The sequence below is a fragment of the Colletotrichum fructicola genome (genome assembly GCF_000319635.2).
Source record: "Colletotrichum fructicola Nara gc5 chromosome Unknown KSG_Nara_v1_contig04, whole genome shotgun sequence".
NCBI lineage: Eukaryota > Fungi > Ascomycota > Sordariomycetes > Glomerellales > Glomerellaceae > Colletotrichum > Colletotrichum fructicola.
The window spans coordinates 796906-814723 of NW_027094054.1; the positions used below are offsets into that span (position 1 = coordinate 796906).

The 17818-nt window shown below is 53.2% G+C and overlaps 7 protein-coding genes across 7 annotated transcripts; 1 reads left to right on the forward strand and 6 right to left on the reverse strand.

The window, feature by feature from the left end:
• Positions 1–2423: 2423 nt before the first annotated feature.
• On the forward strand, positions 2424–4112 carry ctxA-4 (Cholera enterotoxin subunit A; the record flags this gene model as incomplete). Its single annotated transcript, XM_032019905.1, has 2 exons — positions 2424–3119; positions 3174–4112. 2 exons carry the CDS (start codon positions 2424–2426, stop codon positions 4110–4112), a joined length of 1635 nt encoding a protein of 544 aa, XP_031883232.1.
• Positions 4113–4462: 350 nt separating this feature from the next.
• Positions 4463–5799, reverse strand: CGGC5_v007004 (uncharacterized protein; the record flags this gene model as incomplete). The annotated part of the gene is made up of 5 exons (XM_032019906.1): positions 4463–4818; positions 4896–4963; positions 5015–5397; positions 5452–5556; positions 5611–5799. 5 exons carry the CDS (start codon positions 5797–5799, stop codon positions 4463–4465), a joined length of 1101 nt encoding a protein of 366 aa, XP_031882972.1.
• Positions 5800–7978: 2179 nt separating this feature from the next.
• Positions 7979–9265, reverse strand: CGGC5_v007005 (Dioxygenase; the record flags this gene model as incomplete). The annotated part of the gene is made up of 1 exon (XM_032019907.1): positions 7979–9265. The coding sequence occupies one exon, from the start codon at positions 9263–9265 to the stop codon at positions 7979–7981; it is 1287 nt and encodes a 428-aa protein (XP_031882973.1).
• A 209-nt stretch (positions 9266–9474) lies between these two features.
• On the reverse strand, positions 9475–11793 carry CGGC5_v007006 (uncharacterized protein; the record flags this gene model as incomplete). The annotated part of the gene is made up of 4 exons (XM_032019909.2): positions 9475–10542; positions 11047–11250; positions 11307–11668; positions 11724–11793. The coding sequence occupies 4 exons, from the start codon at positions 11791–11793 to the stop codon at positions 9475–9477; spliced, it is 1704 nt and encodes a 567-aa protein (XP_031882975.2).
• An 853-nt stretch (positions 11794–12646) lies between these two features.
• On the reverse strand, positions 12647–14359 carry fcyB-2 (Purine-cytosine permease fcyB; the record flags this gene model as incomplete). The annotated part of the gene is made up of 4 exons (XM_032019910.1): positions 12647–13337; positions 13398–13802; positions 13880–14047; positions 14112–14359. The coding sequence occupies 4 exons, from the start codon at positions 14357–14359 to the stop codon at positions 12647–12649; spliced, it is 1512 nt and encodes a 503-aa protein (XP_031882960.1).
• A 677-nt stretch (positions 14360–15036) lies between these two features.
• On the reverse strand, positions 15037–15320 carry CGGC5_v007008 (uncharacterized protein; the record flags this gene model as incomplete). The annotated part of the gene is made up of 2 exons (XM_032019911.1): positions 15037–15044; positions 15098–15320. 2 exons carry the CDS (start codon positions 15318–15320, stop codon positions 15037–15039), a joined length of 231 nt encoding a protein of 76 aa, XP_031883000.1.
• Positions 15321–16083: 763 nt separating this feature from the next.
• Positions 16084–16916, reverse strand: yieH (6-phosphogluconate phosphatase; the record flags this gene model as incomplete). The annotated part of the gene is made up of 2 exons (XM_032019912.1): positions 16084–16830; positions 16908–16916. The coding sequence occupies 2 exons, from the start codon at positions 16914–16916 to the stop codon at positions 16084–16086; spliced, it is 756 nt and encodes a 251-aa protein (XP_031882961.1).
• Between the last annotated feature and the right edge of the window lie 902 nt (positions 16917–17818).

Below are 17818 nucleotides of genomic sequence, written 5' to 3' on the forward strand. Positions count from 1 at the left end.
GATTTAAGATTGAATCAAACCCTCTCAATTGTCCCAGGACTCCTGCATTCTGACGCACAAATGGTTGTTACAGGTCCGCATGCCACTTTGGGCCTCGTCACTCGCTTTACAACACTGAACATCCCCAACCAAAATGCTCATTGGTCAATATTGGCACTGACTATGTTGTTGGTCTAATGATTCTTAGGTAAGCTCTTTCACGCATCTATTGATGTAACGAAGGCGTGCGGTAACAGTCGATATTTTCTGAGAGAGATTCTAAGCGTAGTGCAGAATACTTAGTGAAAATGATACACAACTGCAGCCGTGAAGTCGTTGAGTACAGGAAATCAGAGAACTGATCTACATCGAGAACTCTCAACTTACCAGGGTTCGTAATCGAAGATGCGTCACAACATTCGCTCAATATCTGTACAAGATGCTCGGTTCAAGCCGTCGTTGTAATATGTAATGCTTGGCACAGTAGGCTTTCTGGGCCCTCCCTCAAACCTTAAACTTCCCGAGAGAACCGAGATCCGTGCGCTGCGCCAGCTTTTGAAGATCTGGCTTTGAATGTCCTAACTCATTGTCGAGGTGCGGACCAAGTCTGGCCTGGTCATACCATTGAGTGATCATGCTCCTTACAAAGATTGGAATTAGTTTGCAGACAAATGGTTCTGTTGGTTTGCGACCTGCTGAATATTATGATTGGAGCAATTTGTTCTGCTCTAACTTCATCGGTGCAGCTGGCATCTCGCTCTCTCATCACTGCTAGGTACAGAACATTTCGACTTTGAACACATGCGGTGTCGTAATCCCAAAGAGGAAACAATTGCTTAAAAGCGAAGATCTCACCGAAGCTACGACCTTACGCAAAAAAAGACCACGCTAGTGTTGATCACGGTGGATAAGGGTCTGAACTTGCTACGCCGGACTCAGCTGACAATCAAGGACATCCATGCAAACCTTAATTACCATCAACTTCGCCTCCTCTTTTGTCACAGAGGTGGACTCCTTCCTGAGCCCCCACGCAATGTCCGTGATCACGCTACCTTCAATATTCTCATCATATCTCGTTATCGATTTGATCATAGTTGGAAGCAGTTCATCGCCTGTTTGCTTGTAGCTCCTGCGAAAGCGAGCCAGCAGTGTGGATGCGTCGCCATGCTCCTAGGAACAGTGGTAAGTCCACCTATTTTCTATCCGTTGGGACTGAAAGCCTGCGATTATCTGGAAAGCTTGTTTGATTGGCATCAATGATTTCAAATATGCAGTCCTAGGACTCTATGTTGGTGTAGTTGTCCACGATAGCTTACTTCTGATGGAGGCTTATCTGAATGAATGAGTTGAGAGAGGCATCATTGAAGTATTGAAAATGGCGGGGAAAACTGCTGAGATATGTGCGACACGGTCTCATAAGACTTGACATTGAACATGACGATACTTGAGGGCGGGGAAATGAAGGATCAAGAAGCTTGGATTCAGGTTGATACTCGGGGAATTATTCGTCCTACAGCCATGTCAGTTAAATACGATACCTAACTCGCCAAGATAGACCCCAGCTACCCTGCGAGGCACCCTTTGGCCCCGCAGGGGTTCTCTGCCGGATGAACCGGCCCACAGGAACAGTTTATTAATACTACTTATTCCATCCCGTCAACCCCAGGACGATCCAGTATGCTATTTCTGGATTTACTACAGAAGTTCTCTGGATATTCTGCCCAATGTTCATAAACGTTACAATTAGCTCCTTGGACAAGGCAAGATGGAGGGACTGCTGCCACACCCACCGTCTGTAGAGACATTGAGGCGGTGTTTAGCGTAATGCCAAGAATTTTGTCCCTCGATTCTCGTACCATATGCTCAAATCTGAAGATGTTGACGCTCAGAAAGGCAAGTCTGGCTGCAGAGAACCGGAAGTCCCAGCCGAATGTTTTGCGTTGGCATGGGCTTAGCTTGTAGGCGATAGAGTAAGTAGCCAAGAAGTTTTAGTATACATATAATTTACACTCCTCGAGAATGATTCGAAGATTCCGGGTTCACGCGAGAGATGTCCCGCAAAGCCCAACTCGGGCATACTGATGTTTTTGACATCAGCAGATGTTCAAGGCCAAGACATCGCGATATTTCAAGTTCACATGGAACTCCACAGCCGCCATGGACCATGGTTCGCGAACTCCGAGCTATTCACTGACTTGCCTTCAACAGGCACGTATGTCAGATCTCAACAAACGACAACAGCATTGACAGGATTGCGATTTCGGATGGTCGGAGATGCTGTCGTTTGCTAGCTTTCATCCACATCTATAAAGGCGGTAACTGTTCTCCTCTAAATCAGCCACATTATATCAACGAAATCATCCCAACTCTTCTCACTCTTTCTACGGTGGCCTCAGGGTACCATCCACTCTTTACTACCTCAAATTCTTTCAAAGTCATTCAGGATGTTTGGAAACCAACCACTCATTCATCTGTTCTTTCTCGTGACTAATCTTTGGTCTCTCATCTGCGCCGGAGCTCCTACATCACTCATCTATGTGTATCGCGGGGATTCCAGATCACCGGCCGAGATCCAGGAGGCGGGTGGCTTTCTCCCCAAGGGCCAAAGCGCCTTTGGTGCCATCGCTCCAGATATCAGTCTCTTCAACCACGCAAAAGCTGCTTTAGACGGTAGCTCTCGTGATGATTACGGCTACGTCTTTACCTCATCCTCTATCGATATTGCGGAACGCTTCGTCAACATGAGGCCTGCAGGTTACATTTACAAGATCCACGTTACCGCCAACATGATTGACATCATCGGCACCTTGGGCAAGCATAACCCTTTGAACGACGAGCGTGAATACGCTGCTCTGGGCGGTATCAAGTTCGAGCAGATCGTGTCTTGGAGGGCCTACGAGAACGGCAAGTCTGGTGAGGAGGAGCTCAATAAGGAGTTCAACGAGAAGGTCTACAGCGCCGCCGCCGCTGGAGGCGTGCAGTATCAGCTTGCAGGATTTCTTGAGACCAACGGAAGTTGCGAAGGCCAGCCTGGAAGGACTTTTCGTATCGCCAAGCGTCGTTTCGGCTTCGGTCTCGGATCTCTCAAGTCTGGCTTTGGAGCCCTCAGGGGCATCAAGGGAGTCAAGTCCATTTCTAACGTAGGAGATCGTTATGACTATCGCCAATTGGGTGATGCTGACATCTTTTGATAGGTTTCCAAGTCCAATCCGTTGAAGAAGGGTCCTAAGACGTCTCCTTTCGGCTCAGCTCCGCAGGCCCCGGTCAAGTCAGGTCCAGGACGAAAGGTGCCTGACCTCGATCCTACGCCTGCCCCTCCTATTAACCAGGGCCTTCCTGCCGACAAGAGCCCCATGGACAACACTCCGGCTACCAAGACTCCTGTTGTAGACAAGAGTCCTGAAAATGCTCCTGGAGAGAAGACCCCCGTTGACAAGACACCTGTCGACAAGACCCCGTCTCAGGCGGCTCCCAGCGTCAAGCCTGATGTCGATGACATTCCTGGACAGCAGCCTGGTGGCATGCGACAGGGTCCTGATGACCAAGTGCCTGCCGACGGGACTAACGGACGCCTAGGAGGTGTCGGGGGATCGGGAATGCCTATCGCCATCAATCCTTTCCCGGCAGCTGGATTCCCCATGTCACCCTTCCCAATGACTCCATTCCCCTCCACCACTGGTACGGACACCACGATGGACACTCCGGTTGACAGCACTCCTGTCGATGGGACCACCACGGATAGCACGTCTACTGATGGTACACTCGCTGACGGGACCTCTGCTGACGGCACCTCCACTGATGGCATGACTGTCGATGGCACAACGCCAGTTGATGGCACGCCCGTCCCTACTACCTCTACTACACCTTTCGACGGAACTCCAGTTGAAGACATGACTGTGCAGGAGACGCCTGCTCATGATCTTCCCACCCAAAAAGCTCCAGGTAGCGACACACCTGTCAAAGACACTCCTACTAAGGATACTCCCACCAACGATGTCCCAGTCAAGGACACGCCAGTGAAGGAGACACCCACAAAAGGAACACCTGGAAAGGACACGCCCGTCCTGGATACTCCTGTGAGCCAGCTGCAAGCTCGTCAGGCTCAGACTTGCACCAGCCTCAAGTCCGCCTAGGGAATTGCGAAGGCCTACTTGGCGAGTGTGAACATGTGAATGAGCACAGTCGCAAAGCCGGAGGCTTCTTGGATGATTTAGGGATAGACTAATGGTGTTAACGATAATTCTGCGGGCGCAAAGACTTGGAACGTGTAATCTTGTTGCGATGGACCTTTTTTCATTTGTACAAAGTTCGCCGCGAAATTCAGAAACATAGACTAGGTATAGATTGGGATAGACAAAGTATATTTACACTGCTACTAGGCTAGTACTTCTTCGCGCTTGTTGATGTGGTGCAGTGAGACACCTGTTTGCTGTTTGTCTGTTAGGCTGTTGTCCTTCAGACAACGACTTTCGTGCATGAAACCCTATCTGTGCCTTTTGTCGTTGTCCATCTCAATCCGAACAGAAACCTCTTGCGTCTTCATGATGATGTGCTTCTGGCTGTTGTCATCATCGTCCAGCTGTACCCAGTTGTCTCGGTTTCCCGTCTGGCAATTGGACACCGTCATCGCTCTTCCACTAAGATTGTTCAACTTCACTCCATTACTTCCCTGGTACCCGGAGTCTCCATGCAGGGGGTTCGAGCCGGTGTTATTGTATGAGCCCTTTGAAGACTTGTCGAGCCAGAACTTGAGGAGTCGTCGAAGGGATGGAAGTGAGCCTGCAATGATGCCGATGCCGCATTCGAAGATTGACCAGAGGACGATGTTGGCAATGTTATCTGTTAGGAGATTGTTGATTAGTACTAGGTATCGAGCCATCTTTGTTGTTGCGGAAGAGATGTAGTTGGGTACTCACGCAAGTAATCGTCGACAACGTTGTAGTACTGGAGGTACGGTAGACGAATGATGGTAGCAGCACTCGCACTGAACTCTCATCAGCAGATGGCGAGATGTCTTCAAGCTTTCCAAACTTACATGGCGCCCAAAGCTAGGACAGCGCACACAGAGGCCTTCACTCTTGACTTCATCTGTAGTCCACACACAACCACAGTCGGCACAATCGCGCAGGTCCAGTCAGTGATGATCGCCATAACCGAGATCAGGTAGCTGATGCTGGTGATGATATTGGTCGGCGCGCACGACCCGTCAAGAGACTTGTCCCAAGTGTAGCTGACCGGCCGGCAGACTGCTACCACTGCGATGAAACCAATCGTGGTGCTGAGGATTGACGCGATCATGGCAGTCCAGAGAATGACGCGGTAACGCTTTCTGTTTGTGATCCGGAAGACGGTGAAGCAGATGCTGGCTTTGATGAACGGCAAACTCCAGGCGTAGGTGATTTGGAAGAAGACTAGCCACTGCGAGACTGTTAACTTCGGTTTGCAGAGAGTGATGGATTGAGGGATGTTCACCTTGATGCCTGCCACAGAGTTCCATTCCTCTAGACGCGCATCTTTCGTTCCCATACCCGCATAAACAGCGATGGAGGTAAAGGTGCAGCATGCTAGGAAAATCCCCTTCGGATGTCAGATTGCTTCTGCAGTTTGTGATGTCAAGACAGTTCAACTTACCAACCCGACTATCATGAGATAGTCGTCGAGTCCAAGAGCGCCCGTGTTCTGACGAGCCCAGACACGAAGGATGACAACGATCAGGGAGATGGCGCCGAGGCAAATGGTCACACCCAGCGTGGCCACACCAATTGGGTCCGGTTGGGTGATCCAGTTCACCTCCATCTCGTCGAACGGTTTTGCAGCCATTTTGATCGAGGACCTGATGCTCGGGATTGAGAAACGAATGCACAGGAGAAAAGGAGAGACCAGCTATCATGGACGGCGCTCAACATCATCCACGAGGAATGAGTGGAAATGTACTCAAAAACGAAAAAGGGGCAAACCGTGAAGTAGCATCATCGCGAGCTTCGCGTTTGAGGTGGGTAGATGCGATCGACAAACATCCATCTCAGAGTCCCATCGCCAACGGCTTCCCGTTTGAACCCGCCACCAAGTACAACCCGAGGGCCGCCATTCTGAATATCCCAGGAGTCATTTCGCTATTTCATGCTTCATGGCACCGAATCCTTGCAGTCCAGGGAACGCGCAACATTACCAGCCACAACGGGTAGAGATCCACAGTCGTCTTCACCGACGTTTCTCAGAGATGCCAAGATTTAGTGTTGAAAGATCTTGATCCATGTTCCAACAGAAGTCTCAAGGAGAAGAGTCCCGCTTTGATGGTTACTATGTGAGGTTATCATGGCTTCCAACAGTCGTTCAAATCCCGAGGTCCTGGGAAATTGTGAGTCCATCCATGATCTTGCCTCTTCGGAACACGGACGGGGGCGACAATAAGGGGAACAGGGTGCTGTTGTAACAGTTCCTTGGAGTTGAGATCCCACGATCTGCGAGCCACTTTCGTCTTGTGGTACTCGCGGTGGGGATACAAGAGGTCGTTGGCGGCGAATGGGTCAGACTGAAGGAATATTATGCCTACAGGATTGTTCTTCCCGGGACATTTCAACGAGGTCATTCGCCGTTGGAACACCCTAGCATCTACTACATCCCTGTAAGATCCTGATGGATGAGCGGAGCTTCCAAGGCGGAAGGCGTCCCGGTGACAACTTTGTTCAAGCAAATCTGTCTAGGCAAGTCTCGGTTGCGGCTCTGTTGGAAGTCAACTTCAACTTCCCTGTACTTGCCCTCACGACTCAAGGGTGCGATTGGTCCTCGGTTGCCATCGAGGCCGTGCAACATCGACGTGGAAGCGAGGACATGGAGTGGGGAGTTTCCAACCGAGCAAACATCTACCCCTGTTCCAACAAGAACGGCTCATTTGCATCCATGATGGGCCCTTGCATTGAAAGAGACAGCAGTTCTGCACCGCAGGAACAACACATTGAAGAAACGCAGGCAGTCATGTGGCACAACATAAGATGAAGAAATTCCTCAGCGGCAATTGAACCGCCCATTTGGAAAACATCTTGTGTAACCTTGCTAGTTAAAAAGTCCTACTGCTGCCTCTGTTGAGTCGGATGAAGTTATTCTGCTTCGTCTTTTTCTTCGTTTTTGAGTTGCACTACCGATTCCTTGACAAAATTCTAGTTTGTTGCGCCAGCGAGTGCAGTTTGCCCATGTCGCTCTTGTTGTGGGTTGTACTCAAAAATGCTCTCCTGTTGGACCTACGTCTAAGAAAAGAGCGTAGCATCGTGAAGCCCTAGCATGCGCGTCCCGTATCTGTGCCTCCTCGGTTGTGCTTGAGCGGGCCCGCCCGTACAGCGCCGATCTGCCATCTTCATTGCGCCCCGACCCTTTTCAGAAAGAATACCGATGCAAGAAGGACCAACAACCCTCTCATATCCAGAGAGAGTAAACGCCTGGCCGATCAACCCGGGTGCCTTTTCCGCGTGTCCAGTGTGACGAGTAATAATATGAAACTCGGCTATTGGGCGACAAGATTGCCCTGCAGATGAGATGACTTTTTGACGAGATGTCGTTGGTTCAGACGCAGGCGGGGGTGGTTGTGCGGAGGTCGAAGCCGACTCCGAATCCTGTTGGAACCATTTTTGACGGGTTATCCACATTTATCCCCCCAGGGATCGCGCGCGGACGTCTTCCCCGAGGGCTGGAGTGACCGGGGACCTGGTTGGAGGGCTCCATTTCTTCAGCGAGGGGTGGTTGAGCGGGCGGCTGCCGGGAGACAGATGGGATAACTCGGGGAGGAAAGGAGCGAAGGATTTCGTATGCCGGGCTCTTCATTACGTCTAGATGTCTAAGGATGCAGATGCTAGACTGACAGGTTGAAGACGAGGCATCAATTTGGGAAAGGTCGGCTCAAGTTCAACGGTGCTCTAACGGCGACGAATTATTCACAACTGCATCAACTCCGCTTCTTTACTGCCAAGCTCTAATGTACACATGCAATTACCCATCCACCGCGCAATCATCCCTCGTGAGGCGCACGCACCGTGCCAACACAATCATCCTTGCGCGTGACAAAGATGCCCTCGCGAACCTCGCCCTCCAATCCACCGAGGGCACCCGTCGTGTAGAAGCCGAGCATGCGCTTGATCCTGTCGGACAGCTTGGCCTCGACATCCTTGCGCAGGGACAGGAAGTTGTTCTCCTGCTGGCGGATGAAAGAGCGCATGAAGAACATGAGAATGACGGGGCGCTCGCCGGCCTCCTCGCGGTTGGGGCCCGTGGCGTGCCACAGACGGCTGTCGAAGACGAGCGCAGTACCTGCCGGACCCTCAGCGGCGATGGTGCCGTCGACGGTGAAGAGGTCGTCAGGCGCAATCTGGCCGAGGTGAGAGGCAGGAAAGACGCGAGTGCCGCCGTTCTTCTCCGTGATATCCTCAAAGTACCACATAATGTTCAGGCCGAAGGCCATGTCGCGGACGGGCGGCTGGATGGCGACCTGGTCGGTATGCAGCTGCATCGGCACATTCCCCGGACGCGCAATGTTGGCGCTGTAGCTGTGGATGAGCGCGTGCTCACCCAGGAACCAGGGGACGATCTCGTCAATCAGGGGGTGGTTGAGCAGGTCGAGGAACTCCTCGCCCTTGTTGACGAGGGTCCAGATACGCTGGTTGGGCGCGTTCGGCCCGCCGTCCGCCGCGGAGACGCCCGCCTTGCGCTCGCCGGCCGCCTGCTCCTGCGTGGCCTTCTTCAGGATGGCGACCTGCTCAGGCGTGAGCGCGTTCTTGACGAGGCCGTAGCCGAACTCCTTGACGTCGCGCTTGACCTGCTCAATGTCCTCGGTGGGCTCGGGCAGGCGGGCGAAGGCGCCGGGGACGACCTTCTTGGGCGGGACGGGCGGGTTGGGGGTGAGGAGGTCGGCGAACTTGATGGCGACGGGGACGTTGCCCTTGGGCATGGCGGCCTCGTGGAAGAAGGCATCCTTGAAGAGGCCGTAGCGGGGCTCGAGCTTGCCCTCGTAGAACTGGGCGATGTACTCGGGCTTGATGGTGATCTTGGTGTCGGGCTCGTCGGGGCAGGTGTCGAGGAGCTTAGCCTCGGGGCCGCGAGCGTCGAGGAAGACGGGGGCGCGGTCGCCGAAGGTAAGGGAGACGAGGGCGTTGAGTTGGGAGAGGAGGGGCAGCTTCTCGGTGATGACCTCGTGCGCGCGGGCGACGTCGGCCTCGACCTTTTGGGCGAGGTTGCTGTAGGACTGCTTGCTGAAGTCCAGCCCGGGGGTAAACGTCTTTCCTGGTGCGACGCCGGCCATAGTGATGTTGTTGTATAAGCCAAAGATGAACAAAATTGGGGGTATCAATATGAATCAGAGAGATGAGTGAGAGACGAGCGCTGGCGATGAGCAAACGGAAGAGCAAAAGGTCGGCGTCAGCGGTCTGATTATGTATGTCGACGAAAGACCAACCGCAAGCTGGTGTCCATTGGATAAGTTCGAGCCCGCGCCATTGCCGCTCACAACTCTCATTTACCAGGCTCTTGAGGTTGAGCTGCGAGGAGACCCTGCAGTGAGACGGCCCCGGCAGCAGCTCCAACGGCCGGTGGGGTCGTACGAGTGAGGGGTGTTGCAGCATCCTGCACATCCTCACTTGGTGCTTTCGTCGTCGTTGGCTCAACGGTGTTTGCGCGCTGCTCCTCTACGGTCCGGGGTGCGGTTGAGGTTTCATTGCTCGCGGAGTCGACCCCGGCCGTCGGAGACGTGCTGCTGGGCCGCAGGTCCTCGCGTTGGTCCTCCTCGCGTCTGGACGGGTTCTCCGCGCCGGCGGTGGGTCTCTGGGCCTGCTGCTCGGCTACCGTTGCATTCGACGGGCGGGCGTCTGGGAGCGCTGTTCGAGGCGACAGGATGCTCATGGTTGGCGACTTTGGTGGCTCCGTCGAGGGGCCGCCGGGTTGTTGTGTTGGAGGTTGCTGGGTGGTAGTAAACGGACCAGGCTGAATTGACGACGGGTCGGGTCTATTTGCTGGCTCCTCAGTCTGATGAGTCTGCCTCTGAGTTGATGACTCGGCTTGAGGCGACATCTCGCCCTCTGATTGAGATTGAGGTGGTGGAGGTGGTGCATCTGGTTGGTTTCGGTCAACGAGCTGGCCCGACGCATCGCGCTTGCGACGCGTCCTCCGACCCTTGAGAGACGGGTCGAAGATGGTATCCTTGTTCTTGTACCAGTTGTGGATTGAGCCGTACGGAATCTTGAACCACTCAGACGCCTCGTCCAGCGTCGGCCGCCGATACTCGCCTTCAAGACGCTCTTCGCCGCCGCGCAGGCGAATCGGCTGACCGGGACGATTCTTGACGCGGTGATGTTCCAGGAACATCAAGACCTCCCGCTTCTTTTCGATGGTGTATCTACGCTCATGTCGCAGGACCGGTTTGGGAGCAACATAGGGCTTAGGCTTGGGTTTTGGGCCTCGCTTCTTCTTCACGGGTGGCCCCTCCTCGCCGGCCGGCTGGCTGAGCGGAGGGGGAACATGGACGACGGGCGGCTGTTGTGAGTTCATGATGTTGAGTGAGCGAAGACTCGCAAGGATAACCCTCTGCAGAATTGTTGTGGTGAAAACGAAAAGGGATGGCCCTGAGTTTCACCGCCTGCCTCGATGGGTCATTTTGCCGGGTTTCGCAATTTGGCGAATTTTTCCGGTGTGCGACCCAGCGAAATTATCTTCCGTCTTCCGTCAGTCTTTCCCGGAATTCACTGTGGGGTTTGGGCAAGGGTGCGCACAAACGCCAGGAGCGATGCAGCTTTGGACAATGCACTCCAGAATATTCATGAAGCAATGATTGGCTCTTCATTGTTGATGAGAAATAAGTGAGTGACCAGTCTGAGTGAGACCGTCTCCTGAACCAACTTGAGGGTATCACCGTTTGAGCCATTCGGGGTTGCGAATCCACAGATGCTATTTATTTCCAACATTTTCAACCTCCAATCCCTGCTCGTGATTCTAAACCCGTCTCTCCTGGCTGTGTACCTGATAATAGTCGGCCGAAGCGCTTCTTTCGGCCAACAAGTCTTTAACATACTTGACCAGCAAGGTACCAACTTGTCTAGCAATGAATTGATCGCCCTGGTCATTTGGGTGAACACCGTCTCTGTTCATCGAGTCGGTGTACCCAGCTTTCGTTGAACAGTCAGCAAGCATGATTGGCGAGTCCGTCAAATTCTGCTGCGCCGCCCAGCCAGGGATTTGTTGGTTCAGCGTGGTAATGCCACCACCGTTGAAGGACAGCGGAATCAGAAGGTCGACCTAGCCATATGTCAGTGGGCGAACTATGTCCAGTGTCTAGATAATCTGAGACTGACAAGAATCTTCATCCGTGGGTTCGACGCCCTCATGAGGCCTACCATCTTCGTGTACGACGCGATGATGTCGTTGGTGGTCCGGCCCTGGGCAACATCATTCGTGCCAAGCATGTACTGCACAATGTCAGGCTTGCTGCTGGCCAGCCACCCCTGAAGGTACTGGTTCGCGATGTTGATTGACAGCCAGCCCGAGTGGCCCTCGTGGTGAAGGTCAAAGGAGCCCGACTGCGCCCGGCAGTTTTGCGGGTTGTTCGTCATGGAGCCCACGAACTGCACTTTGTCGGCGAGGTTCTCCTTGACGAGCATGTCCCAGACATATGCCCGCCAGCAGGTGATCTCAGTGATCGAATCGCCCAACGGCACTTTGTAAATGTTAGAGCGGAACTGTGATGGATTCAGACTTGCGATGTTGCTCACTGATTTTGATTTTCTGCGCAGCTGCGCCTGCCGCCAGGGCAATCACGGACAACAACTTGGAGGGAAGCATTCTAGTTTGTCGTCTTTCAGGGATGCGTGAGGGGCAAAAGAATCATGCGGTCAGGGCTGACCCGGAACGCTATGTGAAGGCATTTGATCGAAGTCATCACCGAAGTTATATACGTTGACGGGCAAACCGAACTCCAGCCCAACCCCGCTAATCAACTTTCTGACATGGCGTTGATTTAGGCAGTATGTGCGCATGTTCCCCTGGATACGAAGAGCTCGCGCTTTGTTCTAAGCCGGGTAAATATGGAACCGGACCCCCGAATCCCTTCAATGCCACACTAAAAGAACAAAGAACTTGGCTGTGACACCCAACTGAGCCTACTAATCAATTCGACCAAACTCTACATCTCCGCTCGTCCGTTGTTACATCAATATGCGGCTTGCAATGTTCCCAAAGTGACATTATGTGGTCACGATTTAATAAACCTCCGGCACCCTGCCGGATACAAGCAAAAGTTCATGAAGACGTTTATCTTTTTGGCCTCGTATAACGGGATTCATTTGATGCTACTCTGTTTATGAAGTTGTTTTGACCCCTGCTTCTGAGTTGGCCATAACTACAACGTTTGAACGGGAAATTATTAAGCTCCTCCTCAAGGAAGCCGCGTCTTCAGGATGAGATCAAGATTCACGGCGCTCTAGTTTCGATTGTTTCTCAAGGAAACGATGTTCAAACATCAATATTATTTCTAATCATGCCTGGTACTGGGTATCAACAATATTTCCCAAATTCCCCCATCCATCCACAGTTTAACCCCCTTGTGTCGTAAGGATATACTTCTGATCCAATCCTGTACTGTAATTCAAATTGTTTTAGTGTTTTAGTGTCCGTTTGCCAGTTGTATAACCAGTCTTCATCGTCCGGTAAACCGCCTCTCAGCATACCGCAACGGAACGTACAGTAACGCACTCAGGAAAAAGGCAACCTCAAACCCAATATCGCCCGTAGTCATCGCAATAGGTCCCGTAAACCAGACTTGCGAGATACACGGCACGACCAACCCAAAGCTCAGAACCGCCGACGCAATCGCTGCCGCGCCCCATGGCAACCTCGCCGGTACGTCCCAAATATCCGCATCATACGCCTTCGCGTTAGCCTTCCTGAACACAAAGTGCTCCGCAACAACAATGCCCACGAACGAGGCGGACCAGTACCCGATGAGCGCGATGAAGTTCTCCAGGCTCAGGAAGAAGTCGCCGGCGGCCTTGATGGCGATGGGGATGATGATGGCGGTGACGATGATGGAGAAGATATAGCGCGGGATGCGGAAGGCCGGGATGAGGGTCTGGAAGTTGAGGGTGATGGCGTACATGGTGCCGGAGATGTTGGCGAGCAGGGTGAAGGCGAGGACGACGAGGATGAACTTGCCGAAACCGCCGGCGGGCGCGAGCATGGCGCCGAGGACGCCGCCGACGAGGGTGTTGTCGAAGCCGGTCTGCCAGGCGGGGATGTTGCCCATGGCGCCGCCGATGGCCGCGCCTAGGGTCATGAGGAGGATGGTGGGCACGACGAGGCCGAGGAAGCTGTAGGCGAAGATGCGGTGGCTATTGCGGGTCAGTGAAGGCTGTTCATGGAAGCAGTTTGTGAGGGAGATCGCGACTTACGATGAGAGACGTGGCGTAGGGTCGAAGTACGTCGTCAAGTCTGATGCGATGCAAGCCCACGGGATCATGTATGATGCAATGACACCACCAAAGCTGAGAACCCCAGCCGCAGTCGCAGGCTCCGGGGTGGCCTGGGCCTTCAGCTGGTTTCCACCGCAGCCCACGGCGATGATGATGGCGACCAGAGCCGGCATCCACGCGTAGCCCTCATAGAAGTGCAGCACGTTGAAGCCGCAGAAAGAGATCAACAGGGCGGCGACGCCGATGAGAACGATGCCAACAGCGGTCGACAGGTCGCCCTCGGAGACCGCAGAGAGGCATTGACCCCCGATGACGCAGATGATGACACAGAAACCCGTGAGAGTAGCCAGGTTGAGAATGACAGGAACAGATACAAGATAGTAACTAAGAATTATTCGTTAGCTCACCGGCCGTGATTAAAATCATGATCTCACGAATCGCAAATTAGGCTGGGAACTCACCCAAAGCTGAAGCGGGCCTGGATCATCTGGCGCATACCAGTCTTCGGACCCAAAGTCGACAAGTACGCCGGTGCGAGCGTTGAGAGCAAGTTGAAGAAGAGAATGACCAGCGCCGAATCTCGGAGGCTGAGGCCGAAAGACACCGGGCCCAGCATACCAAACGTGATTCTGCCAAGAATGTCAGCAAAAATACACCAGCAACCCCTCTCTCTCAAATGAATTTTTTACTCACGCCAGAATATTGGTATTGATCGAGCACCAAATCGTAAAGGCATTGAAGTACTTCGTCGCGGTCCGGGCCTCGATCGGAATCGGCTCGATGCCGCCCTCCTCGACCCGCCCGGCCGTCAACACCGTGCGGAGAAAGCCTTTGGCCTTATGTCCGGCCGCCGCCGGGGGCTGCTCAGCGCCGGAGACCTCTGTCGCCTGCTTGTCATCATGCGCCGGCTGGGCGTGCTGCGTCTCCAAGTCGTTCGCCATGTTGTGTTCGTTGGACCCGAAAATCTCAGGTCGGCACAACAACAACAAAAATAAAGCACGAACAGGTCGTGACAATGTTCTCCGCGGGCAACCTTGAGGACGCAGAAAAAGAGGCGAACAAGGTTGACTCAAACTGGGACCCCGACTGACACAGAGAGATGGCAAAAAATTTGCTCCGGCCGGGTGAACCCGCAAGTGTGCTGTGTGTTTACATAATTCTCCTCATTTATCGACAAGCCTAGATGCGCCTCTGGTTAGTCACTCTGTGCGCTAATGAGCATCTTTTGTTGCGGGATTTTTAGCGCGTTGGATTGGGCGATCTTTAGTGGTTTGCGGGGGCCCGTTTGCTCTCGCTTGCGGCGATAAGCAGGGTGCGTGGACAAAGAAGCTTTAATTACACGATGGAACGCCAGAAAAGTCAATTGCCATCATTTTGTTTGCGTGGCAAATCTATGGCCTTTGAGAGCCCCAAGGTGAGAGTCTTATCAGTAGACTACCATAGATGAGTTGTGTGTCTGCGCGGAACTCTTTGATTAAGATGATGTTTATTATGAGTGAATGATGCTGTTTGAGAAATACATGCTGGTCCTCTTCTCTCCTGTCCATACGGAAATCTCTTCGCGATCCTCTCATAGGGATCCTCTCATAGCATTGTGGTATCATGGACAAGCATCGCCTTACGTGCCTGTGTGATCTGTGAGTAAAACTCTTGCTTCAATCTGCGAAGGGTCATCGTACATGCGCTTTTACAGCACTTCGCCACCTCGATTCCCTTGGTGCCAGTGGTGATGCACTCTGTCTGACAAGGAAGCTCTTCGGACGATTGACAGGTGAAGCTAGACGTAAAGCCTTGCGCAACCGCCGAAGAATTTGATTCGCACAAACTGGCGGTGGCCTTCTTGCAGCGGGCCGTGGCGCCAAGAGCCATCGAGACGAGAACGAGAATTTTAGGTACTTTCATGATGACGAGTTGATGAGTGAGGGGTTTCCGCAGGCTCAACTATTCAGATGAGTGGTTGTAATTATATTCCAACATGCAACCCAAAACTCTGTTGTGTAGATAGAGAACTACTGAAGGATTGAAGGGTCGTCCAGCGTATTTATGCTGCCTCAGTCGTTGTTTCATGAACCCGATGCCAAGACCAGTATTTGGAGTTGAGGTTGAGACAATAACTTGCCGTATGTTTCTAAATAAATTCAAGGATGCTGTGACTGAATGATCCAGCAAGTAAGGCAACTGAGGCCGCGCTTTAGCCTCACCTCTTCCTAGTGCTGGGCAGCTGCTGTGAGAGGCAATCAATTAACTCAGGCCCCCACGAGACAGAGACATTTTTCCTGCATTTCCACGAGAATACGGCCACTCAAGCATCGTTGATGGCTATTTTTATCGGTGGCTCTTGCGCCGTTGTCGCGTGTCATGCGCTCAAAATCTGGGAACCAGGATATGGTCATCAGATGACACAGATTCCATCACCACGATTCATCTGACCAACATGCAATTTTCCTTTGTCCCTTTTTTACTGTTAAGAAGACATTGCGAGACCAACATGAGAGCACTAGCACGCACTGATGTGTCGGGATCAATCGCCCGAATTGCAGCCTTTCTATTCGCCCAAGATCTATGTCTATCATTTGCCAAATACGTAGGAAATCCGCCAATTGTTGGTGTTCAGCCACTTGTTTTCATCACTCATTCAAGCCTCAAAAATAGTCAAAGGGGGTATCTATGAGCTCTCGAACTTGTTCAAGATGCTCTCAAAGTCCTTCCAGTCGTGCATGACCTCAAACGCGCCGAGCTCCTCGGAGAACAGCTTGACGTGGGCGGCAACCTTCTCCTCGGGGTTCTCCTCGTCGTAGTAGGGGCCGACGTAGCCCAGCAGGGGGATGCCGGCGTTCTTCGCCGCGGTCGCGCCGCTCCTGCTGTCCTCGATGGCGATGCACTCGCTGGGCTCGAAGCCGAGCACCTTGCAGGCGTGCAGGTAGATGGCGGGGTTGGGCTTGGAGGTCGGGGGGTCGATGCTGCTGGCGGCGGAGAAGATGCCCTCGTTGGGCTTGCCGAAGTACTGGTCGATCTTGATGGTCTCGACGGAGGCGACGACGCGGGGCATGGCGGAGGAGGAGACGATGGCCTTGGCATACTTGCCCTCCTTGTGGATCTTGTCGAGGACGGGGACGACGTTCTTGCAGGGCGCGGCCTGCTTGCGCAGGTACGAGATGGTGAGCTCGAGCTCGCGGGCGGTGTAGGTGTCGAGCTCGTCGGCGGGCATGGTGAAGTTGTGCACCTCGAAGAGGCCGGCCATCATGCTGGGGAAGTTGCGGCCGACGTACTTGTGCATGAGCTCGACGCCCTGGTAGCGCTTCTCGATGCCGTACTTCTCGAGGATCTCGTTGGCGAGCTGCGCGCAGGCGGTGAAGGCCGAGATCTCGGACAACACGAGCGTGTTGTCGCAGTCGAAGAGGATGCACTTAACCTATGGCTCTGGTGGTAAGCATCATTGCCATCGCAGGACGTGAACGGAGATCCGGAATGGGCTCAGATGCTACTCACCTGAGGCATTTTGGCGGTTGAATGGCTTGAGACTTTGAAATCTGGGTAGAAAGTTGCTGATGAAGAGGAAGAGAAGAAAAAAAGATCACAGAGCTGCGAGCTGTTGATTGTCAATGGCACATTTGTAGTGATCGGCGGCCTGTGACAAGGTGGGGTGGGAATCAACAGGAACCATGAGGATGGAGGGGCAATGGAGGGGCAAGTGGGTTCCAGAAAAAGAGCGCAGGCAGGTTTCAAGCAGACTGCTTTTCATTGATCACCATTCAGATGGATGGGCGAGTCAAGGTTCTCAGGAAGGTCAATGTTGTGCCTGATTGGTACATGTGGTCATAGCCATCGTCTCCGAGCGGAAAGCATCTTTCCCTCTCTCTGTCTTGTCTCTCTCTTCAAGCATCGAGGAGATCTACGCAAGAGGATCGGAGTACGCGCCGTTACGATCAACGCTGTGCCTCTTCAGATACCCGTCCAGGGACCACGTTGAGGGACGAGATAACAACAGATTTCAGGTCCCGCTCTGCCGAGCAGGCAGCCAACGGGAAGCTTGCATTTGAGCGACTGAAACCTTCGGTCAGCACGTTCTGCAGCGGAATGATGTCATTTGGTCCCTTCGCCATTGGCGGCTCTTTATCCCTACAAGGTGTCGAAAAAAGCCCGCGTCCACATTCCGCCATGGCCGCCGGGAGCCCGAGGTCTTTTACGTACTGGGTTCAACGCAGGACAGAATTCCGGCATGACGTAGTGCGTAGACATATTTCAGCGAAGTGGGTAATTAAACTGGACTCTCGCTTGACTCGCGTCTTTTTCTCTCTCTGCAGACTCGGTGGTTGGCCCGAGTACGGTCCGATTGTGGAGACGCCAACCCGGCGGTTTTCGCGGCTCTGAAAATTCGACACGGTAGTTGCGGATGCCGG